At 45.0% G+C, this 27,510-nt stretch overlaps 4 protein-coding genes across 4 annotated transcripts; all 4 read right to left on the bottom strand.

Moving 5' to 3' along the window:
* Positions 1,397-3,251, bottom strand: LOC8068582. The gene is made up of 3 exons (XM_021450523.1): positions 3,113-3,251; positions 2,903-2,966; positions 1,397-2,774 (listed from the first exon to the last, which is right to left on the bottom strand). Exon 3 carries the CDS (start codon positions 2,733-2,735, stop codon positions 1,614-1,616), a length of 1,122 nt encoding a protein of 373 aa, XP_021306198.1. The 5' UTR covers positions 2,736-2,774; positions 2,903-2,966; positions 3,113-3,251; the 3' UTR covers positions 1,397-1,613.
* On the bottom strand, positions 15,191-18,188 carry LOC110431202 (protein FAR1-RELATED SEQUENCE 5-like). The gene is made up of 6 exons (XM_021449933.1): positions 18,043-18,188; positions 17,885-17,963; positions 16,810-17,743; positions 16,608-16,644; positions 15,908-15,968; positions 15,191-15,286 (listed from the first exon to the last, which is right to left on the bottom strand). Exons 1-6 carry the CDS (start codon positions 18,186-18,188, stop codon positions 15,191-15,193), a joined length of 1,353 nt encoding a protein of 450 aa, XP_021305608.1.
* Positions 18,979-20,168, bottom strand: LOC8064985. Its single transcript, XM_002437542.2, has one exon. The coding sequence runs from the start codon at positions 20,166-20,168 to the stop codon at positions 19,065-19,067; it is 1,104 nt and encodes a 367-aa protein (XP_002437587.1). The 3' UTR covers positions 18,979-19,064.
* On the bottom strand, positions 22,626-23,398 carry LOC8065624. The gene has a single exon (XM_002437541.2). It carries the CDS (start codon positions 23,396-23,398, stop codon positions 22,688-22,690), a length of 711 nt encoding a protein of 236 aa, XP_002437586.1. The 3' UTR covers positions 22,626-22,687.

Here is a 27,510-nt window from a genome sequence, read left to right as displayed (position 1 = left end):
CATGTACGAGCAGGCCGGCGAGCTCCAGATCCTACTGGACGGGGATCCCTGAAGAACCACCACATCATGGACGAGCACTTCCTGACGCACGCGTGGCGCGGCAGGTGCTGTCGGGCATCGCTTATCTCCATCGGCGCCACATCGTGCACCGTGCATCAAGCCCTCCACCTGCAGGCGATGCTAAGCGCGTGCGGCCCGCCCTCGGCGGAGCCGGCGAAGACGGGCGTTGCTGTGGTCCGCCGGAAGCCTGACTTCCGGCTGCTCATCAGCGTGCTGACCCGCGCGGACATATTCGAGTGGCGGCACCTGCTGCGCGCGCATGGTGTACGGGCGGCAGCTCGCGTCGCAGGAGGACCCCCTGGCCACGCACGTGCACGTGGACATCCGCTTCAACTGGTGCCGCTCGAGGATCCTCACCCACGACGACGTCATCGTGCTCGACGGCTGCGAGGAGAACCTCAACGACGGGAAGACGTACAGGTTCCTGTCCACGGTGGCACGGCTCTACGTCGACGAGCCGTACGACTACGTGATGAATGCCGATGACGATATCTTCCTCTGGCTGCCGCAGCTGGTGGCGTCGCTGGGCGGGATGCCCCGGGATGACATGTACTACGGCAGCATGGACCCGTTGCGGGAGTACATGGACGGCAGGTGGATTGATCTCTCACCTTTGGATTGGTTGCCTGATTGTTTGGCTGGAGGTCTCCATTTGGCAGTGACACGAGTGGTGGGACTCAGCTCGGAGAGGGAGAGAGAGGAGCAAGGCAGGAGTAACAAGGACATTTCGCGTATTTGCTGTGCTTGAGCGTGTCAGTCCCACCTGGCATGCCACGTAGGCAAATATGGTAAAAACATGCGATTTAAAACTATTAAATATGTAAACGCCATTATAAGAGTGCAATTTTAATAAGTGTCATCCGTTATAATTATAAATATGTAAAATTCCCTTTGGTGTATACTCGTCTTCAAAGTGTGGACCGTGGGCCTCTCCGAACGGGCCGAAGCCACACCTCAGTAGCATCAAAGCACGTCGGCGGCGTGAACGACTCAATGTCCAGCCCAAAGCTCGTCGATCTTCCAGGTGGAGTTGTGTGATTTATTTTTCTTCATCTTTTTTATGAAACTATATGCCGCATGTGTTTATAAAAACTATTTTTTATAAACAATGGAGGAAAATATTAATGACATTCTCCACACATCCATTCATATATACCATATTAAAAATATATCCTAGGGAAAGACATCTCATATTTTATCCAGCACTCAGATCATTTATCAGTTCACAAAAACTTTTATTTATCCTCTATAGGTCAATCCTCATATTTTAGTATATACATTCTACTATGCATCTAGATAAATATTGTCTAAATAAGACGTATTTGTTTACCCCGGCTTTGCTCAAAGTGGTGAACAGACATCACATCACAAACCAGCTTATATCAGAATACATGCAACTAAATTAACAGTCAACGTTGAGACTTCACATGCAAGTCCTTAAAATTTAAAAGAAAAATACAAAAGCACACATAGTCAGTATTAACTGTCCTGTCCTAGAATCATCCAGAGCGCACATGGTGATAAGAGAGTTTGGAAGCAAAGCCCCAGACTCATTAGAACACTAAATGGATGGAATTTCGGCAGCCAGGAATAGAGGTGTGACGCATCGATTTGTGACGGACCATTTCGAGTTTCACTTTACCATTGCCATTGAGTTCACGCAGGACCACCTCCAGACCGGTCAAGACAGAAACCTCCTGGGCATAGTCATCTTCAAAGAAACTTGTGAAGAACCTTGCGATGCAAAATCTGCCTGAGCCAAGGTTCACAAGTTGAGGGTCTCCAACTTGAAACCATTCTTCTGGGGGCTGAAACTCCTTCCAACCGTGAACTAGCTGTGGCTGGGAGTCTGTGGTGGAGAGGTCAGCAGCAGCCAAATGCTGGTCATAGGCAGAGATGCCAAACCAGAGTTTAAGCTCAGGCACATACTCAACCTTGCCAAGGAAGGGAAGAGTCCAGTCGCCGACCTTGTCCCATGTGTGCCTCGCCGTGTCCAAGAAATAGGTGCCTCTGCCATTGACGGATATGCAAACATGAGAGCCATTGCCAACCACAGCATAGGAACCGATCTTAGAAGGCGCATTCCAGTCGTAGGCGGGTGGTGGTGGCAACAGTTTGCAGTGCGACGTTATGCCGCCATTGCCATTACCGTAGAACAAGACCTCGAGATCACCGGTTGGGTGCCCAATGTCGCCTCTTGTTACCGGTTGGAGAATCTTGTCCATCAGAAAGAGACTGCCTTCGCCTCCACATCGGTCTTCGTCGGCCCCCTCTCCACGGTCGTTGTCGTCTTTGTCTTTGCCTTCGCCACTGGGGATGAAGAGCGAGAGGGAATTCAACCTAGGCCTGTGGAACTCGGGCATAGTTGTCACTTGGTGCGTGCTGGCATCATAGAGAAAGTTGCGCCGACACTGATCCGTGCAGAGCACCTTTCCTTGTGCAAGTGTGTAGCAGGCAATTCCCTGCTGGTCCACAGCATCCGCGCTGCAGGCCTGGAAGTTGGGGTTCGGAGAGGGAAGCCCAAAGGTCTCCATGGTAGTAGGCGGCGGCGTTCGTGGTGGTATCGTTGGATAAAAGAGTTGAAGGCGCTTCAGGTCGATGCAGCGCAGCGATCTAACGGCTGAGTCGTGGCTTCGCACGATCAGATTCAGAAAACGCCGGGAGAGGCCGCTCATGGTTGATCGGACGTCAAGTCCAAGTTCGATCTGAAAAATCTGTCAATTGGGGAACAAAACAATGGGGAAAAAGAAAGAAATTAGTAATCGGCCGGCCGGGAAGCATTCAGTTCGACAGAATATATATATATAGATCTATATAAGTACGAAGAACGAAGAAAGAGTACCTCCAGAAGAAGGCAGCAAAGAGATCCGACTACCAAATCCTGTGCGAACGACCTAACCAGGAGCCTGCTTCATCAGCCTTCAAAGGCAACAATTAATAGAGCATGACTAGAGCGTAACAAAAATCACGGAGGAAACAGATCAAACGAAACCAAAGGCGACGGCTTTCGATCAAACAGGATGAAGGTGCAGCAGATGTACAAGCGGCGAACCTGAGAAGCCCGCTCCGGGAGGGGAAGTGCCGGCGTGCTGCTCCACCTGTGCCGGACCAGAATGGCGGCGCAGAGGGGAGGGGAGGGGAGTAGTAAGGATCGTCGATCTTCCGGGTGGAGTTGTGTGATTTGTTTTTTTTTTTTCATCTTTTTTATGAAACTATATGCCGCATGTGTTTATAAAAGCTATTTATATACAATGGAGGAATATTAATGACATTCTCCGCACATCCATTCAGATGTATACCATATTAAAAGTATATCCTAGGGAAAGACATCTCATATTTTATCCAATGTTCGGATCATTTAGGCCAGTCTCAATGCATAGTTTCATGGCGCAGTTACCAAGACTCTAAACTAACCGAGCCAGATGAGTTTCATGGGGATGAAACTTCTCTCTCATCTTATGAAACTCCTTCATTTAATGATCCTGTCAAGTCAGCAATTTTGCTTATGTGTCACCCTATTTAATGTGCATGACACTCTTATGAAACATGCATAGTGGGTTCATCAGAATGTCATGCACATTTATTAGAGCGTCATGTTAGGAAAATTGTACTTTTTGCATGAAACGAAGAGGAGAGAGAAGAAAGTAGTTTCACCATGGTGAAACCCCGCGGGCATTGTTTCCCACGCGGTGAAACGGGATGAAATCCCCACTGAGGGCTAAATTGTTTACCATCTTGCATGTGATCCAATCATTTTGCAGTAATTAAATGCTTTGCCCAGCCTAAGAAACGTCAAGGTGAAACTCATGCATTGTGGAGGTTGTTTCATTATTCGTTTCATTGATGCCCTGTCAGCGGATTTATTTTGGAAACAGTGCATTGAAACGGGCCACTGAGACTGGACTTATCAGTTCACAAAAAACTTTTATTTATCTTCTATAGGACTATAGGTCAATCCTCAATCTTAGTTAAACCGTTAAAATTCCCTAACATGCATAAAATATGAGTCATTTAAATCAATGAAAATAGTACTCATGCTATCTAAGGCAGCTATTATGTGAGTGTAGATAAAATTTAAGTATTCAACCATGGAGGTACTTGCTTTCAAGTTCCCCAATTAGCATCCTGTAGTAACTGGTTTAAGTCATTGTCTTTTGTAAAGTACTAAACTGCAGTACTGATCATTACCGTATTTGATCATCTCCTTAAGGTAGGTACATCGATCATGTTGGTTTGATTGATATATGTGGCAACACCATATTTACCAAAACGGAAATGTTAGCGCCCAGAAGTCCGGTGTGCGAGACACATCCGGACGCCGGGCCTTTCACACCGCGTCATTCCAAAACCCGCCCACCCTTGTTAAAAAAATAAACCCGCCCAACCTGGCCCCACACGGGATAGAACACGATAAAAAACGTCACTCCGTTCTCAACTCCGTCTGTCCCCTCGCAAGAATAGAACGGAACGCCGCTCCCCGCTTTCCCAAACTGTCTGCCCCACCAAAGAAATAGAACAGAGCCTGTTCGCCCTTCCCCCGCATCACCCGGTTCCCCAACCGCGCAAGAGCACGAAAACACTTCCAAGTGCAACTCCACAAAACGTAGTGCAACATTGAAATATGAATAATTGCAATATCACAAAAATGTGTACTGCAACTGGAAATAATGTGCTGCAACATCAAAAAACTTGTATTGCAACATCGGAAGAACAAGTAATACAACATCGGAAAACATATACTACAACATAAAAAATTATTTGCTATAGCATCATAAAAACATGTTGCAACATCAAAAAAATAATTAATGAAACATCAAAAAATACATACTGCAACATCAAAAATGTGCTGCAACTCGAAAAATATACTGCAATATCAAAAATTATTTGCTACAACATTAAAAAATATGTACTACAAAATCGCAAAAATCAACACTGAAACATGAAAAATGGGACTGTTCAGAATTGCAACAACCTAAAATATGCTATTGCAATATTCAAAAATTATCTATTGCAACAAACAAAAAAAATCCTATTGCAACATTCGGAAATCATCTATTGTAACATCAAAAAAATCCATTGCATCCTAGAGAAAACAACAAGGAGACGAGTTCAAGATACAGGCTGCTCTAGCCTTGTTCTATCACCTCCAAACTCATTGGAGGGAGGAGGAAAGGACCCCAGAGCTCGCCAGATCTAGAGGAGAATGGCTTAGTCCAGAAGAGGAGGAGGAGGAGAGCTCAGATTCAGAGAAGAAGGAGGAGGAGAAAAAGAACAAAGAAGAGATCTTAGATCCAGAGGATCGACCTACCTCGTCGGAGCCGCCGTCCTCGTCTTTGGTGGTGGTGGCGGAGGGAGGGAGGGAGGGAGCTAGGGAGGAGCAGCAGCAACATGGGGCTAGCACGGTGACTCGAAGAATAGCACGCAACAATGGCGGTGGAGTGGATGCGGAGGAGCTAAGAGGGGAGCGGAGCGAGGGAGAGAGAGAATGGGCGCGAGGTCACGGAACAGATGGAAACGGATAAGGAGTCAGGGGCGGGGCGCTCGTGGCTCAGTCGAGTCGGATGTGTTCGTCCGAACGCCCATAGGATATCATTACCGTTACCGTTACCGTTACCAAAGCAGCATCTCCATCGTGTAGTGTTAGCCTATTGTAATTATAGTATGTGTAATTATAGTGTAGGTAGCCCTTGATTTATTTGTGGCATGTACCATGTCTGTGCGGTTGGCTCCTAAGCCACCTTGGCCTCCATAGGTTTTTTTTATTTCTGTCATTACAATTCTTCGACTTTGGAGATCTGTCATTACAATTCGTCTATTCTGAAACTTGCCGTTACAATTCTTCTTCTACCCGATTCTTGCCATTATCAACGTCTTTACGTGTGTCTGGACCCACTGTGAGGCCATATACGTGTACGCATCTTACGTATGGACCAAAACACTCTTGCTGTCATTGACATGCAGCCCCCACACGTCAGCTTCTCCTTCAACCTCGCCACCTTCAATCTCCTGCAACGACACCACGACTTCCCACGCCGACGCAATGGCCGCACGTGCGCAAGCTGGTGAGCAGACTCCAACTGCCACAGCGGTCCGCAGGTGCGCAAGCTAGCGAGCTGTCACCGCCGGCAGTTTGCGGGCACGCGAGCCGGAGAGCATCCGCCCCCGACGCCAACAAACATGGTCTGCGGCTGCTCGTGCCTCGCGTTGCTCCTGCTCGCTAACCTGGCCGCTCGCACCTCGTGCCGCTCCTGCTTGCAAGCCCAATCTCTTGCATCGTGGACGCCATGGCCGGGACAGGTGAGCCACCGCCGCCGCGGCCCCTTGAGCGCGCGGGCTGGCAACTAGCCGTCACCGTCACCGCCACGGCCTTGTGCAGGCGCGCGGGCGCGCGAGCATGCAGCCGCGCCGCCGCCACAGCGCACGCGAGGCACAGGCAAGCCGCCGCCACTGCGGCCTCGTGGGTGCACGAGCTGGCAAGCACTCTACTTGGACAGTGACTAAAGGGAGAAGAGATTGAAGGAGGAAGATGGTTTGAGGTTGAAGGAGAAGCTGACATGTGGAGCCCACATGACACTAACGGAAGGAAAAGAGAAGTAGTATTAGGGGTGTTTTGGTGCATACAAAAGATGCGTAACGTACATGGCTTGACAGTGTGTCTAAACACCTAAAAAAGAAGTAGATAATGGTAAGAATCAGGTAGAAGAAGAATTACAATGGCAAGTTTCAGAATAGGCGAATTATAATGGCAGATTTCGGAAGTCGAAGAATTATAATGGTAGAAATCCAAAAAAAAACCTATGATGCATATTCATGCAATAGAATTAATCGTTCCCAAAACACTCAATCCCGGTTACGATCCGCTAATCTTCCGCAACCCTAGCCAATGGCCGATCTGATCGCTACTCATCTCATCGCCGAGTGTATAGCTGATCTCATCGCCTGCGCAACCTCCTGCTACCGATCCGATCGTCGGCCCCGTCGTTGCAACGCCACCTGGGTGCCGACGTACGCAGGTCTGATCGCCAGCCCGCGCGCCTTGACGCATCCGGTCCGAACGGCCGGACCGAAGCCGCTGGCCGAACAGTGCGCGGGAGGACGCGCGGGAAGGCCGCCCGCGCGCGGAACAACGACAGACTTTGCGCGGAGTAGTAGCAGGTACCTACGGTTTCCTTCTCTTTTTTTATATTTTTCTTATTTAGTTTCCCTTTTCTTTCTTTTTTCTTATCGTTTTCTTTTTATTGTTTTATTTCCTTGTTCCTATTTATTCTTCCTTTTTCTTTTCTTTTTAGTTCTCTATGCTTTTCATTCTTATTTTATTTTTTCTTATTTGCATTTTACCTTTTATTTTTCTTTTTCTTTTGATTTCTTTCTATCATTTTTCCTTTTTTATATTTATATCTCCTTTTTTATTTTCTTTTAAAGTTTTTTATTCATTTTTATTTTATGTGTTTTTATTATGTTGTTGTTTTGCTATGAGCCCACATGTGCTTCAAAGCTTATGCTTGTTTAACCATATGGTATGTTGCAGCTCCTCTCAACCTTATCAACATGTTTTCTGTTTTTTTCTCTTCTCCGCGTTTTTTGTTCTTTTCTTATTTTATTTATTGATTTATTTATGTTTATTTAATTTTTTTATTTTGTTATTTTCAAATATTTTCTGTTTATTTTTTGTTTTCTTTTGTTTTTTCATACTATTTTTTATTTATTTTAGTTTTAATTATACTTCCCCCTATGCGACTCACGACTCGATCGTCGCGCGGTTTCTCTTCCTCCGTCGCCCGCCGCCAGCCCACCCCGAGACCTCGCAACTCGACTCGTCAGTCGTCACGTGCGCCCACGCCGCCTTGTGTGACCCGCGATGGCGGCCGGCCGATGACGACGCCGTCGCGGCTGCTGCCGTTTTGAGTTTTCTTAGAGCAAGTTTAATAATACAGCCCACTTGCTGGCTGTAAGATTTCTTACAGCCTTCTCCCAGCCCACCCATACAATAGTTACCTATTCACTATTAATACATGGCCCACTTATCTCTCTCACAAAGTTTTTTGGTTCTTGTGTCTAAGCTGGCTGTAAGCTTACAGCCTGCTTCTCCTCTCTCTCCTCCCTTCTCTCCTCCACATCAGCATTTAGCCAGCTTACAGCCCACCATAATACTTGCTCTTATCTTGGTTATTATCTGCGATATTCTTATAGGAGGCATCTTGGATTTGTTTCACCGCTGCGGGAAATTAAGGACGAGGTGATCAAATCTGATTAACCTAGCTAGCAGGTACACTCTTTCGTCCTTAAATTCCGCTAGACCTAAAAATCTGAAAATCCTCGTTCTTCTCTAACTAATTTCCCTCCACCGCCTTTTCGATCGGTAATGCAGCTTGAAAAATTGGGGGCAATCAACGAGTATGGGTTTGTTGGCGCGGCGGTTTCTGAATTTGATCGTGCCCGGCTGCTCCCCCGGTGTCAAATCGTTGCGCCGCATCGACCTGACGCGCCAGCGGCTGTTTTACCAAGTCGGATCACCACCACCACCGGCTTTAGAGATGGAGACGATCAGATTTGCTGATCCCAGCTTCACGTTCCGAGCATCGAACAACGAGTGGAAGATGGACTGTTTCCCGCTTGCGGATTACAGCGAGAGCAAGGTTATCTGTGCGGACCATTCAGGGCGCGGCTTTTTCTTTGATCTGGATTCAGCTATGGTGGGAACCATCCCCACACTCCGCGCGCCCAAGGTGATGCCCATCTCCATCTTCGTTCACAAACCCCATGTCGATGCTAACTTGCGGATCGACAGTAAGGGCAGCAGTCTTTTCCTCATGGAGAAGGTTCCCCAACCGGAAGTGAGACGACGAGCTAGTGTGCAGCAGGAGAGTGAGCAGTTTGTGGGCTTCATCAACCGCCGTAATGGTTTGGCCGTCACTGGCAAATCCTGGCACTGCCACCTCCTTCCACCACCACCATTTGTACGGGAGACAGCATATCACTGGTCCAACAACAAATGCCTCCCCGAGATCACAGCCTATGGTGTGGTCGGTGGTGGCTCACATGTTTGCATATCTGTTGAGGGCGGCGTTGGCACCTACTGTCTGGACACAGAAAGCCTCTTGTGGAACAAAGTCGGTGATTGGACTCTCCCCTTCCATGGCAAGATTGAGTATGTACCTCAGCTCAAGCTCTGGTTTGGGTTTGGCCTCTCCACTGGTGCCCGGCGGCACTGCTTGGCTGCTGCTGACCTCTCTGGCATGCTGGATTCTTCTTCTTCTTCCCAGCCACAGCGGCTGGTGGGAGGCCCTTGGAAGGAGCTTGTTCATTTGCCAGAGGAATGGAAGGAGTGCAGGGATCCTCAGTTTGTCAGCCTGGGTTCCGGCAGGTTCTGCATTGCAAGGTTCTTCTCCCAAGAAGCTGAAGCAGGCGATCAAGTGGCGGTCCTCAAGAATTTTACTGTCTTGACTGGCGTGGAGATCAATACTAGCAGTGGGAAAGGTGGCACAGGGAAATTGGAACTCCAAATGACCACTCACATATCAAGACGTGTCAACAACACTAGCATCGAGATATTATTCTAACTAATTATGGTGCTTCGTTCACCAGACTCTCTGTTTTATCTGTCATCATATAGAAGTTAGAAATGGAAGCCTGCCGTTAATTAGCTGTTGCCCCATTTAATATTCTCCTGTACTGATGCAAAATATTACCCCGTTAAGTTTAAGCTATCTTATTAAGTTGATTCCCTTACCGTTTACGTTTAAATCGTTATACCTTGGTGTAATTTGTACATTGCCTCATGTGATGATATATTCCATATATAGTATGAACTAATGCGTACATCATCCTTTTGCTTTGTTCGGCAGTCATTTAGAGCTCGTTCGGTTAGACGGTTACTAGCAAACCCTGGTCTATTGTATATAAGCTTTGAGGAGTTGGAACAACGAATGGGTCCTTACTCTGGATCGGTCACACGCGTGCCACGTCTGTTTTTTTTAATGTCACCGGGGGATTATTCCCCACCTAAATATGTATTAAATAGCCCAAAACGGCACATTATAAATTTTACAGACGTTAAGGAATAAACAACAAAAACATCAAAATGCCCTAGCACCAAAGCGAAAAGTGGTAAAACCACAAAAACACAAGCGGAATGCAAGGACTACCATACGAGAGGCACAATAGCTCCGGAACGTAATTTTCGTGAGCCAAGCAGAAGCTTGATTAGGTTTTTGCTTGAGCCTCGACGAGGAGCTGCATTTTAAGGGGTCGATCCACGAGAGGCAGCTGCTAGGGTTCTTCAGTGACGCCTTCAAGAAGGAAATCTTGTCACTAGCCCAAACATGATCTGAGCTGAGCTTTCGCCTAAAACCTTTGCAAGTGCTCCTGTTTATCCGCCCGCGATAGAGAAAGGCGAGGAGGGGCTCGCTCCCTACGGTGGGAGGCACGCACCGTAAGCTCCATGTCTTGGATGGAAGGAGTACCAGTGTGGAGTCGTTCTCGGAATCGCCCGCAGAGGTGGGAGGCACGCACCGGCAGTGCCAGTCACCGCCACACGTCACTGAGCCGATCGGGCTCGCCTGCGACGATGGGGGCGTGCGCCGACAGTGCCAGTCGCCGCCACACGTCACTGAACCGTTCGGACTCGCCCATGATGACGGGAGGCGCGCATCGTCACGAAGTTGTTCGGACTCGTCGCTGTAACACCCCTGGTGTTACGAGCTCGTTTAGCACCTTGCTTAAAACCTAAAAGAAATCAATGAGTCAAACTCCGGTGTTTTAACTTTTGTTCGGTATGAAAAACAATTTATGTAAACACAGGGGCACATAGTTCATGGTTAGAAAGTTCAGTTTTAGAGAATGATCTTGTGAAGAATAATTAAACAATGTCTATAAGCTTCGCTTCTGCCGCATAGTACGAAGTGCGGGCTACGTCGCAGTATGTTCGTTAGATGAAACTAGCAACGTTGCGACCTTCTAAAATTTTAGGCAAAAGTGCCAGGAAGCGATAGTTTTAGCCGCGGCCTAGAAATTCGTCAAGTCCGTATCGACAATAAACAATGCCCCTTTTGGCATTTAAATTCTAACAAAAATGCTTAAACGCTTAAATCATGTTTTCTCTTCATTGGTTGCAGCTAGGTGAGCTCTTGAGGTTGGTGTAGGTCGTGGTGGTTTTGAGTGTCGTTTTGACCTCTTAAAAATTGCTCGAAGTTAGCTAGAACGCGTCGGAACCTTGTCAGAGATACTCTGTTCGCGAACCAGCATTCCAGTGGCAAGGCTAGGTTGACATGCGCGTATCTCTATCTCTGGTAGTTCTTAGATCGGAGTGAGAACTAGTTTGGTAGCTGACAGTGTCTACTTGAAGGTAGTAAAGTTAGGGCTTGTTTGGTATAGCTGTGAGCTGTTTTTTTTGTCAAACACTTATTTTCAAAACAGCTTCATGGGTGAAGCTGTTTTTCCCCTCCTCTCACAAAAACATAAGTTGGATGAAGCTGAAAAAATTAGCTTATTGTAGCTTCTCCTTCATTTCTCTCTCTCAACTATACATGAAGTAGTTGGTGAATCTATTTTGTCAAACACTTTTTCTAAAACAGCTTAGCTTCATCTGAAGCTATTTTCTAAAAAAACAGCTTTACTATTGAAGTTGAGCTGTGCCAAACAAGCCCTTAGTTAACCTCAATCGAGAACGTTACTAATTTTTAACCCGCTTTAAAATGCGTGCGTGACGTTGTTCAGGTCGTTCGGCCTGGTGGGCGTGATCACCACGTGATCCGAGCGGTCGTGCTTGGCCACGATGAGTCTGGCTCTTGCCCTGACCGCCAACGTGGCACTCGCTCCTCTGCTCACCCCACCTACCAGGCTACCACCGAGTCGGTGTGCCTGCTTCCACTGTCTCGTTCTCGTCGCGGTGTGAGTGATGCCTCTGGTCACTCGGTGTCTCCCTGCCCCGCCCTGTCCGCTCGATGTCGCTGGTGAGCCTGTTCAGCTCCTGCCGCTCCAAGCCGTGCACTTCATGCCAAGCCTCTCCTCGGCGTTACCATAGCAGAGACCGCCCGCCTCCCTGCCCTCTCCAATTCACCGTGCTCAAAGCCTCGCGGCTCGAACCCTCGTGCTAGCAGCAAGTAAAAGTAGCTAGCTCATAGCTCGGCACGGTCCCAGGCAAGGTCACGCGCTACCAATCGCCAATTTGGCGTTTCGGTCATCGCCGGTCATGAGCGCCGCCGTGATGGTAGGGATGTGGGTAAGGCCTCAGGGTTCGATTACTTTGGTCCCTGGGTTTGTCTTAACCTCCTATACCTTTTGCTCACCCTGTTTGGCCAGGACGCCGGCCGGAGGCGTGGTGACGCGGCCGTGCCAGCCACGGAGCGCCGTCGTCTCTGCGGCCCGCACGTGGGCAGGCCACTTCGGCCTTCTTTGGCCCCAATCGTCACCACGGCGTGTTTCCAGGTGCGTCCTCGTTGCTCACGCTCCATCGCTACGTCTCTGAAAGCGCGTAGGTTCACCGGAACAGTTGCGCCGCCGCCTCGAGTAGCCGCCTCCCGCTGTGGCATACCTGAGAGCGTCTCTCTGCGTGCTGTCTCCTCCAATCGTCACTAAGGGAACCCTTGATGGTGGTCAGCCTCGCTTTGGGGTCACCATGGCTCTCGGGTGACTGGCGTGGGCGGCATGGTCACTGGTGTGCCACGCCGGTGCTCGCGTGCACGCCAAGGACTGCACCTTGGTGAAGATGATGAGTTACAGGGTTCTTTCTGCAAAATTTGTCTCTGTCGAAATAGTGCTAAGAGGCGTCTCGGAATAACATATGTGCTTAGGGGCGCTTTTGGAAAACGTTCAATCACGCGCGTGGGCACCTGCAGCGGATCGCTTGTTGGGCCGGTCTGTCGCGCGCGCTGATCCTCCGCATGGGCCGAGCCGGGTCGCTGGTCCGAAATGGGACGCCCGCGCTTTCTCTTTTTAGAAAGCTTTTCTAAATTAGTTTCTACAGCAGAATTGTAAATTCAATATAAAACTTTGTGGATGTCCAAAATAGTGAAACTAATTTTATTAGATTTATAAAATCATGATCTATCTACTAGTATAATTAGTTCACATAGTTCGTATGGTTTTCATATATTCTTAAATTAGTTAAAATAGTTAAAAAATGGATAATTCGTGAACTTATATGAATTTTCATGCTTAATCTATGCTAGCAATAATTCTAGAATTTTTGCAGTAGGTTTCTAGTAATATTATATGCTCGGTCCCATGTCTAGTGCTTTGAGCATGTGGTTTGGGTTCTTCAGTTTTTGACATGCAGTTTAGGCCTTGTTTAGTTCGAGCAAAAATTCACAAACTTTTCAAGATTTTCCGTCACATCGAATTTTGCGGCATATGTATGGAGCATTAAATATAAATAAAAATAACTAATTGCACAGTTTGTATGTAATTTATGAGACGGATCTTTTGAGCCTAGTTAGTTCATAATTGATCAATAATTGTTAAATACAAATAAAAATGCTACAGTAGTCAAACCCAAACTTTTTCACCAACTAAATAAGGCCTTATATCACATATATAACGATTTGTTCGAATATGGGTCGTGGAAAAGCCATTGTTATAATGTGTTTCTTGGAAAATAGTTGTGTTATAAAAGAAGGCCTGAATGGTGGGAACAAGCTACCTTTTTAGAGAGGTGTGGCTGAGGATGTTACATTTGTATGTTTTTTTGCCTTTGTCTGTCTGCACAATGGTTGTGCATCCTTGTTGCTTATGTTATATCATGTGTGCAGGTAGATGCTTTAAACAAGAACTGAAAAGAAATCCCTAAAGCAATGTTAAGGTTGTTGCTCCACTTTTAAAAAATGGAGTGCTTTTCCAGATTCATAAAAAAGTTAGGTAGCATTCACAAGGTTAACATATTTTTAAAAGATAAATTATTTCCTTGGCATGGATGTTTGTTTGGTGAGAATAAAATTCAATCACAAACCAAATATTTGAAATAAAACTGGTATGTATAATTTTTATTTAATTATGGGTACTGGACAAGCTTATTGTAGTTGACGCACTGTGATACACTAATATCTAATTGCTGAACTTGTTACTACAAAAACATATTATAAATTGCAGCCATGGGCAAAGGCCTATTTCCCTTTAATATCAATTGATGCAAGCACCTAACACAAGCATGAAAGCTCACTGTCTAATCTGATTCTACTGAGCATTTCTCGCGTGCAGTCATGTACTCTTATCAAATGATAATCTAGGGAATAATTACTTTTACTTATCTCTAATTTGTTGACAACGAAACTGACCTCTTTAGGTATTCCCTCATGAGTTTCTTGTTGATCAATCATCACGACTATCGACTAAATTTGATATCTGACAAACAAAAGGAGCAGTAGAGAAGGCCACATTCTTATATAGAATAAATTTCGGTTGTACAATGCAGTATCCCTTATAAAAAAAATTGCCAATCGTAGAAACCTAACTTGACAAGAAAGGCCTTGTTTAGATCCAAAAACTTTTGAATTTGGCTATTGTAGCATTTTTGTTTGTATTTGATAATTATTGTCCAATCATGGACTAACTAGGTTTAAAAGATTTGTCTCGCAAATTACAGACATACTATATAATTAGTTATTTTTAATCTATATTTGATGCTCCATGCATGTGCCGCCAGATTCGATATGATGAGAAATTTTGAAAAAAAAAATAGATTTTGGGGTGAACTAAACAAGGTCAAAATATAAAACTTTCAGACTCGATTTGTAATCACACAAGGACAGAACTTAGAGTAGCATTCATTATAATTACTGGTATTCGTTGTTGTAGCAAAGGAAATTGAAGTGCATATAACAGGCGTGAGGCCCTATGTTCAACACTAAATAATGGTGTATTATTTCAGAAATTCAGAATACATGCGACTATAAATCAACAGTCAACGCTGAGACTTCATACCCAAGTACGTCCTTATATATAAGGGAGCGTATGCTATGGAAACCAGCTTCGTATGCAAACTATGCAAACTCTTATCAGGAGCGTAGGATGATCATCCGATGGCTAGAGGCAATGGTGGGATATTTTCCACTTAAACCCCCCCCCCCACTCATCCTACCCTAATTAGTTCTTTTGCAAATCAACCCCCTGAAACCCAGCAGAACGCACGCCGCCGTCACACGCGGAGGAACGTCATCGCGTCGTCACCTACGCGAGGAACGCGGCTCCTGTTCAGCCCGTCGGTGGCGCACACGCACATGTCGAGCAGCAACTAATAATCAGCCGATTGTTTGTTGGGATTTTTAATCGATCAACAAACTGTAGGTACACAGCATATACGCGGCATCTGTTCACACGTACTCCCTGTATCCCAAATAAATAACTTTATGAGGTTTAAAATTTGTCACAATTCATCTCATTCAGAAAGTTCAGAGGTACACAGCATAATGGCAGCAGCAATATTTGTAAAAAAAATGGCAGCAGCAATATAATCCATATATATGACTCAATGAAACCATGAAAATTACAGTCAGCCAACAATGTTGTTTGGACAATTGCGTGCGTCATGAGTCGCTACTTGCTTACATTTTCCGCATCTCCGTTTGCTTGGAGCCCTCATCTCTTTGCTCTTCTTAATTCTTTTGCTTCTCCCTTTCGACCTGACATCAGTTGGTGGATGTATATTGACTTCATTTGGAATAGTACTACCAAGGAAAGATTCATACTCATCCTGTTTATTATCCGTAGCAGCAGGCGTGATCTTTTGGAGAGGTTCTACTAGGTTGGACAAACTAGAATATAAAAAGTCCATTCCTTGTTCAGAATTCTTTGCCCTTTGAATAAGGTCTTCAAACATGTTGCGTGAGTCTGAAATCTTTTTCCGCATTTCCACCTCCTTAGCATCTTTAGGCTTCTCATCTAAAAGGTTACCTTTGTCATCAAATAACACTTCCCTGTATCAAAACAAACATAGGAAATTTAATAATATCGTAACAAAATAGGCATATAGAAACTCTAAAAATACGTACCTTTTACATATTTTCTCCCATCTCTTCATAATATAACCCATTGGTATCTCATTTTGCTTCTCGGTTCTAAGCACTTGTATGATGTGACGACACGGGATGCCATAGGACTCAAAATATTTACAGGAGCACGTACCGAACATGTTTGACTTGTTGATCTCAACCACTCGCTCTTTTCCAGATTGGCTACTAATGGTCACAATTTTCTTATCTTCCGACTCAGAGAATCTTTGAATAATGCAATGGTCTCTTGCAACTATAAGTTGACTCTGAAATTTACTAAAAACTTCATGTGTATATATCCCACTACACTGCTTCTCCATGGCCCATGGTGTCATCAATTTAGGAGTGCTGTGCAGACTTGCATTGTCAGTTTTCAACTCCTCTTGGCGCTGACACTCCAAAGCTGTGTCAAACCTTAGCCAAAACTCAACAAAGGTCAACTTTCTATGAATGAAACGGTTAAAGAAAGAATTTGCACTCTCCGAGCGTGATGTAGTCCTAAGCATTCCTGCTAAAGGTATGTCCAGAAAGTATACCAGAATCCATGATTCCCGAATGGCAAACCTTGTGGAAAACCAATCATTTTCTAGGAGGTCATAATCTGTCATGATAGAATTCCATTGTGACACGAAATCATCTGAATCCTCAGTCCCCCAAACACACTTGTTTAGTCTCTGCCAAAATTTTTCATCGTTTCTTAAAGAGGGCCCGACCTTCTCAGGTACCTTTTCCATGATATGCCACATGCAAAATCTATGTGCCGTACCTAGTAGAATCTTAGCAATAGCAGCCATCATGCTTGCATCTTCATCCGTTGTGATTAGATGAGGTGCTACTCCACCCATGGCCTTAAGAAAGGTCTCCAATAACCATACATATGACTCAATCTTCTCATCTACTATGAATGCTGCACCAAGAAAAACACTTTGCAAGTGATGATTCACTCCAGTAAATGGCACAAATTTCATGTTATACTGGTTGGTGGTATATGTTGCATCTACTGAAATCACATCACCAAAAAGACTATAATTTTTCCTGCATGTAGCGTCTGCCCAAAATACACGAACAAGTCGTCCTTGTTCATCCACCATAAAATCATAAAAGAAGGCAGGATTCACTTCTTTTTTGCGCTCAAGTTGTGCCACAAACATTTGTGCATCTGCATCCTTGATTTTTTTTCTGAGGTCACTGAAATAGTTTTGCAAATCCCTCTTAGTGCACCCAACATTCTCAAACCCACCCTCACTGACATGGAGAAGTCGATATGCCTGTGAGGTGCCAATACTAGCCTTATGACAACTGAACAAAGTGCTCTTTGCTCTCTCACTAACATTACGGTTGGATCTTAGCAAATGCCTCTTATCCGGTGATACAAAACCATGGGTGTGCTCCTCAACCATTGAAGATATCCGATACTTCTTGTCACTTTCAAGCTTGACAACAATATGTGCCTCACAGCCACATCTGGTTTCCATCATATTTGTTGACTTCCTTTTTTTCCCGGATTCATCAATATCTTTTTTTTGGCTCTCCTGTCTATATCCTTCCCTTGAACAATAATACCGCTTGAATATTATTTCTTCATTTTGCTTCTTGTGCTGACCAACACGAACAGAGAAACCAGCGTCGTGTGCATAGGATTTGTAAAATTTCTCCACATCTGTGAGTGTATCAAATGTCATTCCAACCATGGGTTTCATCTGTGAGTGTATCAAATTGTATAAGCAATAGACCATGCAAAACTAGTTGGTTGCAAAAAAAACATGTTCAAAATTACTTACTACTAAACTTGTAGAAGGTTTCGGCTTAGGTGTGCTAGGCTGTTGAATGTGACCTCTAACTCTGGCGTCCACCGTGATGAAAGCATGTTCATCGGCGTCAACATCAGCGCCCTGGTGGGCATGTTCTGGCTGCAAACATCTGCAAAGCACACAATAGCACACGATCGGCAAAGCACACGATCACGAGCATCCAAGTGTTTGGCGTATCGACGGCTTACTGTGCTCCTTCTCCTACGACGCCCTCCTCTCCGGTAGCGAGGTTCTCCATGGCGGCAGCGACAGCGCCTGTCTCCCAGGCGGCGGCGGCAGCGCCGGTCTCCTCACCGCTGGAAACCATCGCGACGAGGGCAACAAGTTGATCCATCGTGACGTGATCAGGCGGCCGCGGCCAGCTGCGCGGCGGCCGTGGAAGATGGGGCGACGACGTCTTCTCCCGTTCGCGAAGCCGTTCTTCGTGTGAAGGTTGACGGGCCGATCGACGGCGTTCCTCGCGCGTAGAAAAGAGAGCTCAACCTGCAAATAATTCCAAAAAGTTCGTTGCTGAAATTGATAGATGTACTTAATGGAGAGAAGGTAAACTAGCATCCAGACTGGCAGAAGTTCGTGATGAAAACTCAAAACTGAAGGATAAACTAGACATGGCAAACTTGTCATATGGTGAATTAGCAAAGGTAAAGCTTTCTTTATGTTCTGCAATATGGAATTCTTGCCGCACCAGTTCTTCCACCGGATCCCTACCAGTGCCGCACCCCACGAACTGATGAAGCAGGCGCGTGTGTGCCACCGGATCCCTGCCACTGCCGCACCAACAAACAATCGGCTGATTATTAGTTGCTGCTCGACATGTGCGTGTGCGCCACCGACGGGCTGAACGGGAGCCGCGTTCCTCGCGTAGGTGACGAGGCGACGACGTTCCTCCGCGTGTGACGGCGGCGTGCGTTCTGCTGGGTTTCAGGGGGTTGATTTGCAAAAGAACTAACTAGGGTAGGATGAGTGGGGGGTTTAAGCGGAAAATATCCCACCATTGCCTCTAGCCATCGGATGATCATCCTACGCTCCTGATAAGAGTTTGCATAGTTTGCATACGAAGCTGGTTTCCATAGCATACGCTCCCTATATATAATCCTTAAAATTTTAAAAGTATACACAATCACTCAGAGGAAATTAGCAGTCCCAGAAACATCCAGACCGCATATGATGATAAAAGAGAGTTTGGAAGCAAATCCCCAAATTTTATTCATCAGAACACTAAATCGACGGAATTTCCATAGACAGGCAAAGTCGTGTGACGCATCGATTTGTGAGGGATCATTTCGAGTTTCACTTTACCATTGAGGACACGCGGGATCACCTCCAAACCGGTCAAGACAATACAATCACGGGGAGAGTCATCTTGTTCAACAAAATCAAAGTCATGTATGAAGAACCTTGCAACGCAAAATCTGCCTGAGCCCAGGTTCACAAGTTGAGCGTCTTTGTGTTCGATCCATTCTTCTAGAGGCTGAAACAGCTTCCAACTGTTAACTGGCTGTGGCTGGGAATCCGTGGTGGAGAGGTCAGCAGCAATCAAGTGTTGGGCATTGGCGGAGAGGCCAAACCAGAGTTTAAGCTCAGGTACATATTCGACCTTGCCATGGAAGGGAAGAGTCCAGTCACCAGCTTTGTTCCATGTGTGCCCGGCTGTGTCCAGGAAATAGGTGCCTCTGCCATTGACCGATATGCAAACATGAGCGCCATTGCCAACCACAGCGTAAGACCCGATCTTGGAGGGCTCATGGATATAGGGCGGAGGTGGCAAGAGTTTGCAGTGCGAGGTTCTTCTGCCATTGCCATAGAACAAGACCTCTAAATCACCAGTTACCGGTCGGAGAATCTTCTCCATCAGAAAGAGACTGCCACCGCCGCCTCCACGTTGTTGGTCATCGTCGTCTTCACTGCCCTCTTGGCGGTCCTTTTCATCTTCACCTTCTTCGCCGCTGGCCGGGACAAAGAGCGAGAGAGAATCCAACCTAGGCCTGTAGAACTCGGGAATAGCTGCCACTTCGTGCGTGCTGGCGTCGTAGAGCAAGTTGCGCCGACACTGGTCTGTGCAGAGCACCCTCCGTTGTGAAAGTGGGTAGCAAGCAACTCTCCACTGGCAATCAGCACCCGAATCGCAGGCTCGGAAGATCGGAGTTGGTCCGGGAAGCCCAAAGGTCTCCATGGTGCTGGCGGCGGGGTTGGTTGGTGACGGTGGGGTTGGGTAAAAGAGTTGCAGGCGCTTCAGATCGATGCAGCGCAGCGATCTAACGGTTGGCGCGTGGCCTCCCACAATCAGATTCAGAAAACGCCGCGACAAGCCCATGGTTCGGACGTCGACTCCAAGTTCGATCTCATCTGTCAATTGGGGAGGAAAAAACCCAACGGGAAAAGAACGAAATTAGTAATATAATATAAAGCATTCAGTTCGACAGAAGTATTAGCGATCAAATAGGATGAAGGTGCAGCAGATGTACAAGCGGTGAACCTGAGTAGTAGCCCGCTCCGAAGTGCCGGCGTGCTGCTCCACACCTGTGCCCGACCAGAATGGCCCCGAAGAGGGAAGGGAAGGGGAGTAGTAAGGATATTGGGAACTGGACATCTAGGGTTTAATGTGGAGAAACCTCATGCTTATACATGTCCAACGGGCCATGCCGGGCCGGCACGGCCCGACGTCACGTCGGGCCGTTACGAGTCGTCGTGCCTAGCAGGCCATGCCTCTACGGGCTTCGTGTCCGGCCTTCGGCCCAAGGCACGGCCCGCAGGGCGGTTTTCGTGTTGTGTAGGCCCATGGCCCATTAAATCGACAACAACTCATTTTTATCAATATTTTTTCCAAACCATAAAATATTTTATCATTTTTACCAATAATTTATCATTTTTACTAGTATAATAATTAACAACATATATATAGTCACAACTATATTAATAGTTAATTTTCACCCGACCGCTACCGGGCCGACGGTTCGAACGGGTCGTGCTCGTGCCCATGCCGTGCCACGTGCCTAAGTGACGGCTCAGGCACGACCTGGTCCCTCAGACCGGGCTGGCCCGGGCCCGATGACTACCGGGCCGGGCTGTGCTCGGGTCGGGCCAAATCGTCGGGCCACGGGCCGTGGCACTGGGCCATGGGCTGCATGGCAATGTATACTCATGCTCGGCTTCAAAGTGGGTCGTTGATCTTCTAGGTGGAGTTGTGTGATTTGTTTTTTTCATCTTTTATAAAACTACTAGATAGCGTGTCCGTGTGTTACTACAGGATAATTAATTTTTTATATTAAAAATACATAAATCATATGATAAGATAACAATACTATAAAAATTAAATATTAATTTTAACATATCATTTAATCCAAAAATTAAAGTTTGTGAAATCAACATAGTCATGGAAAATACGACGTCGCAGGCTCAGGTGGCAACAATTGAGTTGTGGCAGTGGGCAGGCGTAAGGCTAGATAAAAAACTCGTAACTCGCTAGCTCACTCGACTCGTTCGTAATAGCTCAGCTCGAGCTCAACTCGTTTTATAATGAGCCGACTCGTTTTATAATAAGCCAGCTCGTGAGCTGCTCGCGAGCCATAACGAGTCAGTCAATTATCATGCTAGCAACTAAAATTGGCTCGGCTATATACCTAAGATTTCTCGACCTAGCCCATTCGTGAATCCCTAACTTTATCCATCAATGGATGATGCTTAAACTGTATGAGTATGACTATCATGTAGTTACGGTCGTGATCGTAGTGGGCTGGCTGGATAAAAATGTAGTTTGTTTGTTGAATTGTTAAAGCTATAAGTACTTTATTTAGTTCATTTTAAGTATGCATGTGATGTATTTGTTGCTCAATTGCTTTTATAAATTTATAGTCTCTTTGTACTATATTTTTATGATTCGGCTCGCGAGCCAAACGAGCTACTCGAGCTCACTAACAAGCCAAGCCGAGTCAGCCTTCTAGCTCGTTTATATAAAAAGCCATAACGAGCCGAGCCATAACGAACCGAGCTATAACGAGCCGAGCTAGCTCGATATCCAGCCCTAGGCAGGCGTCACGGGAAAGGGTACTCGACCTGTCAATTCCCGCGAGAAAAAAAACTACCGACAAAAAATTGACTGGACCTAAATTTGTTTTTTCTTTGTAGAGATTTATGGGAAACTGTTGGGAGATGACACTTTTTTCCCTCCCAAAATCATCTGAGGAGTTGCTAAACTACAAGATAATGGATAGTTTTGAAGGTTGATAAAGTGAGGACTACAGACTGCTTACTCCATTATCTATCCATTGAAATCGGATCTCCTTGCTTAACGAATATAGTGATATGAATATTCGTAGTGACAAAAGGGATGCACCGATGCACATTATCACACCCATTGAGAGTATTTCATGTGGGGTCCACATATTATTATTTTATTTTACTTGGAGCAAAGCATAATCAATATTGATCATGTGACAGGGGAGGAAGAAGAAGAGGGGCAGTGTGCATAGGTGTTGATATTCTTTACTATAAAAGTTTATCAAACTTACACAAGTTTGATTGGTGATAACCCTTAAAGTTAATTTGTTTTGATGACAGAGGGTAGATCACTGAATATATCGTCATAGGAAACTATTGATATACAAAGGTGATACCAGAATCAAATTAAGATATATAGTTCAATTGAGTAATATGTAGCATCAGTGCATCACTGCACTTCAGGAGAATGTCCAAGTTCCATGATGACAGTTAAGTTGCCTCCTACACTCCAAGTACCCAATGACAATGAATTACCTCATCAGAAGTCAGAAGATAGATAATGGATACTTAAAACAGTGAGCCTGAAGAGCAAATTAAGCACCAAAATTATTTATTTTAAAACAATGTCTCGATGCTAGTGTTGTTGACACGTCTTGATCTGTGAGGGGCCATTTGCAGTTCCACTTTCCCTGCAGTGCCACTGCTATTGACCTCAAGACCAGTAAAGACAGCAACGACATTTTCATTGATCGCTTGATCACCAGCAGAGCCTGCAGCTTGTTGGAAGAACCTTGCAATGCAGAACCTGCCAGAACCCAGGCTGACAAACTGAGGATCCTTGCATTCCTTCCATGCATCTGGTGGATCAAGCTCCTTCCAAGGGCCGCCCACTAGCTGTGGCTGGGAATCCATGTCAGAGAGGTCAGCAGCAGCCAAGTGCCGGGAATCGCCGGAGAGGCCAAACCAGAGCTTGAGCTCAGGCACGTACTCAACCTTGCCATGGAAGGGCAGCGTCCATTTTCCAACTTGGCTCCACCTGTGGTCTGCTGTGTCCAGGCAATAGGTGCCAACACCCTGAACGGAGATGCAGACGTGCGAGCCGCCGCCGCCGACGCCATAGGCTGTGATCTCGGGGTTGTTGTTGTACCAGCTCCATGTCTCTCGTACGAACGGCGGCGGCGAAAGGAGGCGGCAGGCGAAGCATTTGGCGCCCCAAGGCCCGCTCGGATAATGGTTGATGAAGCCGACGAACTGCTCGCTCTCCCGCGCTTCATTGGAGATCGGCTCTAGATGGGGAACCCTCTCCGAGGCTGCTACCGTTGCCATGGCAAAATATGTCGTCGTCGACGTGGGGCTTGTGAGCGAAGACGGAGACGGGCTTCACCGTCGGCAGCTTGGGGAGCGCGGGCATGGTCCCCGCCTTGCGTGTGTCCAGGTCGAAGATGAAGCCGAGCCCCAACTGATCATCCCCGCAGATGACCTTGGAGTCCGCGAACGGGAAGCAGTTCAGGTTCCATTGTTTAGAGCACGCAAGGTGAAGCTTGGACGAGGAAGACGAAGCGTCTCCATCTCCGTCGTCTTTGATGGTGGTGGTGGTGGTGGTGTGTCACGGTGAAACAGCTGCGCCAGCAGGTTGATGCGGCGCAGCGATTTGACGCCGGGGGAGCACCCGGCCACGATCAGATTCAGGAACCGCCGCCGGCTCAATACGCCCATTGCCGACGACGATCCCAACCTCGAGTTCAAGCTGCCCCTGCCGATGAACTCGATCAACCCGCTAGATTCGATCCCCAAGTCGTTTACTCGCCCTTCTGGTCCCTGCAGCGGTGCTTTCAAATTAAAGCTGATATCGAGATGCGTGACATGCGTCACAAAATCCTAACAAATAACAAGATGTTGGGATGCAATTGTATCGCTGCGACTACAAGCGACAGACCTGAAGAGGAGACAGGACAGGAAAAGGGCCAGCGCGGTGGCGGCGGCCGCAGCAGCCGGCGTGAGGAGGGTGCCAAGCTTCCCGTCCGCCCCAGTGGGCACTCGCCCTGTGCGGCGCGTCTCCTCTCGCCTTTCTTTCAGCCTGCATGCATTTTTTTAGGGATTCAGCCTGCATGCATTTGTGAAGTGGCCCTTGGCCCTTGTCAATCGGTCCACATCAGAAACATCCTAGTATATCTGATCTGATCTGATCGATTATCGGTGATATTTTTTCACTAATAATTTAGAGTCTGTTTTTTATGATCCACAAAATGCGCCAGCGCCAGCCGCCAAGACCAAGATCCTCTTATGTGCGAGATTAATAAAAAGACGAATCAAGATCGCATCACAAAGTCACAACGCCGCCGACGAGACGATGACGAAGGGCGGCAGCGAGGACCGCTTGTCCGACCTCTGCGACGACCTTCTCCGGCGCATCCTCTGCGTGGTCTCGCGGCGGTGGGGCTCGCTCTGGCGGTCGTCCGGCGCCGTCAACCTCGCCGTGGAAGCCTACGATTACCTAAACAGACGGTACCACAGAACGTACTCCTCGTACGAAGAGAGAGAGGAGGCCGCCTTCTTGGCCCAAGAGGCGTTCGTCCACGCCGCCAAGGCTGCGCTCGACGCCGCCGAGGTCTCCATCACAAGGCCAGAAATGCATCTCCGTAACTAGCAGCGGCCGTTGAGCTTATTCCTCTTCTTTGATTGGCTTCTTTTTCCGCTGCATGCGCTTCTGTTGCAGCTTTCTGCAGAGGTGGGTCCCTTTTGGTCAACTGCCTGAGTGCCTCGTGTGGCATTTTTGCCTCCGCACCCGTCTCGTTCCCTTGTACTTTTTGCCTGGGTCTTGGTTTTCTCAGGCACGCGGACAGATTCCACTTCCACACTTCAATCCTCTTTTGGTTGTTTTGAAGTCCGGCTGTCAGCTTCTCCTCCATACGTTAATACGTGTCGAACTGTTCCTCTCATGGCTATATTTTTCTCTTGAGGACTTGTTTAGTTTATCCTAAAAATTTTTTAAAAAATAAAATTTTCTATTATATTGAATCTTATGTATGTAACATTTTGCAGTGTTAGCACTTAGCACAAGAATACAAGATACGTACTCCCTCTGTCTCTTTTTAATTGCCGTTGTTGGTGTGCGTGCCACAAGTTTGACTCGATTTGTAGAAAATACATGCAACATGTGTATCTCCAAAAAAATTTGTTAAAAAACTAGATTCAAAAATCTTATGTATTATAAATATTAATATTTTTTAATATATAATTATCGGCAGTTGTTTTTTGAAAAGCGCAAGCAATAATTAAAAATAGACGAAGGAAGTACATGAGATGAAATGTGTGGCTGAGAGGACGTCGCAGTGCTGCAGCCATTTTTTTTATATTTTTTTTACGAGCAGATGGCAGCTCTAGCAGTAGAGGTCTGGGCCCAAAGCCTTCTAAAAAGTTTTTAGATTTAGTTACGGTATTGTATTTGGTAGTTAGTACTATTCTGTCGCTAAAATCTGCAATTTTTAGAATTATTCTAAGTTAGATTTTTAAAACTTTGACTGAATTTTTTTAAAAAAAACTAAGATTTATAGTATCAAATTAATACCACTAAATTTATCATAGAATATATTTTCATAAGATACTCATTTTGTATCATACATATTTGCACACGAAGCTGGATTGTATATGATACGTTGCCTACATATTGATGCTCTTTTTTTGTAAAGTTGGTCAAACTTGAGTTGAACCTTTCAGAGACGGAAGGAGTATCTAATTATAGACTAACTAAGTTTAAAAGATTTGTCTTGCAATTTACGATCAAATTATGTTCAACTCCTAGAAGTATGAGATTTGCATTTATTTTGGTAGTGTGATTGTCTTCGTCCCAAAATAAGTACTCCCTCCGTCCCAAATTATAAGTCGTTCCAAGAATCTTGGAGAGTCAAAGTTTTTCAAGTTTGACCAAATTTATATAGCAAAATAATAACATTTTTGGTACCAACCAAGTATCATTAGATTCTTTGTTAGTTATATTTTCGTAGTGTACCTATTTTATGACATAAATCTTTATATTTCTCTCTATATTTTTGGTCAAACTTAAAAATGCTTTGACTCTCCAAGATTCTTGGAATGACTTATAATTTGGAACAGAGGGAGTACTAGTCTTCTTTCCATAGGAGTCAAACGAGCTCATTTATTTTTGCGAACGAGCTCATTACTAATTAGACCATTAAATCTATTTTCATAATAAACTTAATTGGAGTTCTAAGTTATGCTAATATTTTTAAATCATATAAATCATCAACAAGGTTTGGGTCAAACATTAGACGTATAAATTATCAATAACTTTTAAATTGTTGAGTTGCAAATGTGAAAGTTATATGAATAAATTTGTCTTGAAAAAATACTTTCATAAAAGTATACATATATAATTTTTTCTTAAATATTTTTTATAAAAATAAGAGATCAAAGTTATGTTTTGGAGACTGTCCCGCTATATTAAATGACTTCTAAATTCTATACGGAGAGAGTATTAAGATATGCATTTTCTTGGTGTTGTGATTGTACTCCCTTCGTCCCAAATAAGTGTCGTTCTCGCTTCCTGGAATATCAAACATTTTAAATTTTGACCAAATATATATATATATATATATATATATATATTAATAATTATATTACATAATTAAAGATACAAATAGTATCAATATGTTTTTATAAATTTAGTCAAACTTAGAAAAGATTGATTGACATGAAAACCATAGCGGCACATATTTTAGGACAAAGAAAGTATTTTAGAACATCACGCCAGTACCATCCATGAGCTTATTGTGCGCTACCATCCATGAGCTTATTGTACTCTCTTTTGGAATAAGTACACATCGTGCACATCGAAAAGTTAAAGAAATCTTAAGTATAACTAAATTTATATAAATAATAATAAGATTTCTACCTCTAAATATAATTAGTTTAAAAATATATGATATGATTAATCTAATGATAATTATTTGATAATATAAAAATTAGTATTTTTATGTAGATTTGGTCAAACTTAAGCTTGTTTAACTCCTAGAAGTAGTAGATATGTATTTATTTTCATAATAAACTTATTCAGAGATATAAATTTTGCTATAATTTTTACAATTCTAATTAAATTTTAAAAAAATTGATCAGCTCGAATATCATAAAATACTTAAAAGGAAATAGAGGTAGTCTAGTTCGAAAATAAACGCTCTACTCCATACCGGAAACAACACTGACAATAAAATTATGATAAGATACAGTCCCATGTCTCCATAACTACAGTAAGAACAATGATGTGACATGTGACAATGAGGCCCTCTTGATTTTTTTAGCACTTTCGTTTGTATTTAATAATTATTGTCTAATCACAGATTAATTAAGTTTAAAAGATTTATCTCGTAAATATAAATAAACTATACAATTAGTTTTTATTTTTATCTATATTTAATACTATA

The sequence above is a fragment of the Sorghum bicolor genome, chromosome 10, assembly GCF_000003195.3.
Source record: "Sorghum bicolor cultivar BTx623 chromosome 10, Sorghum_bicolor_NCBIv3, whole genome shotgun sequence".
Lineage (NCBI taxonomy): Eukaryota > Viridiplantae > Streptophyta > Magnoliopsida > Poales > Poaceae > Sorghum > Sorghum bicolor.
This window is presented reverse-complemented; position numbering and strand designations above follow the sequence as displayed.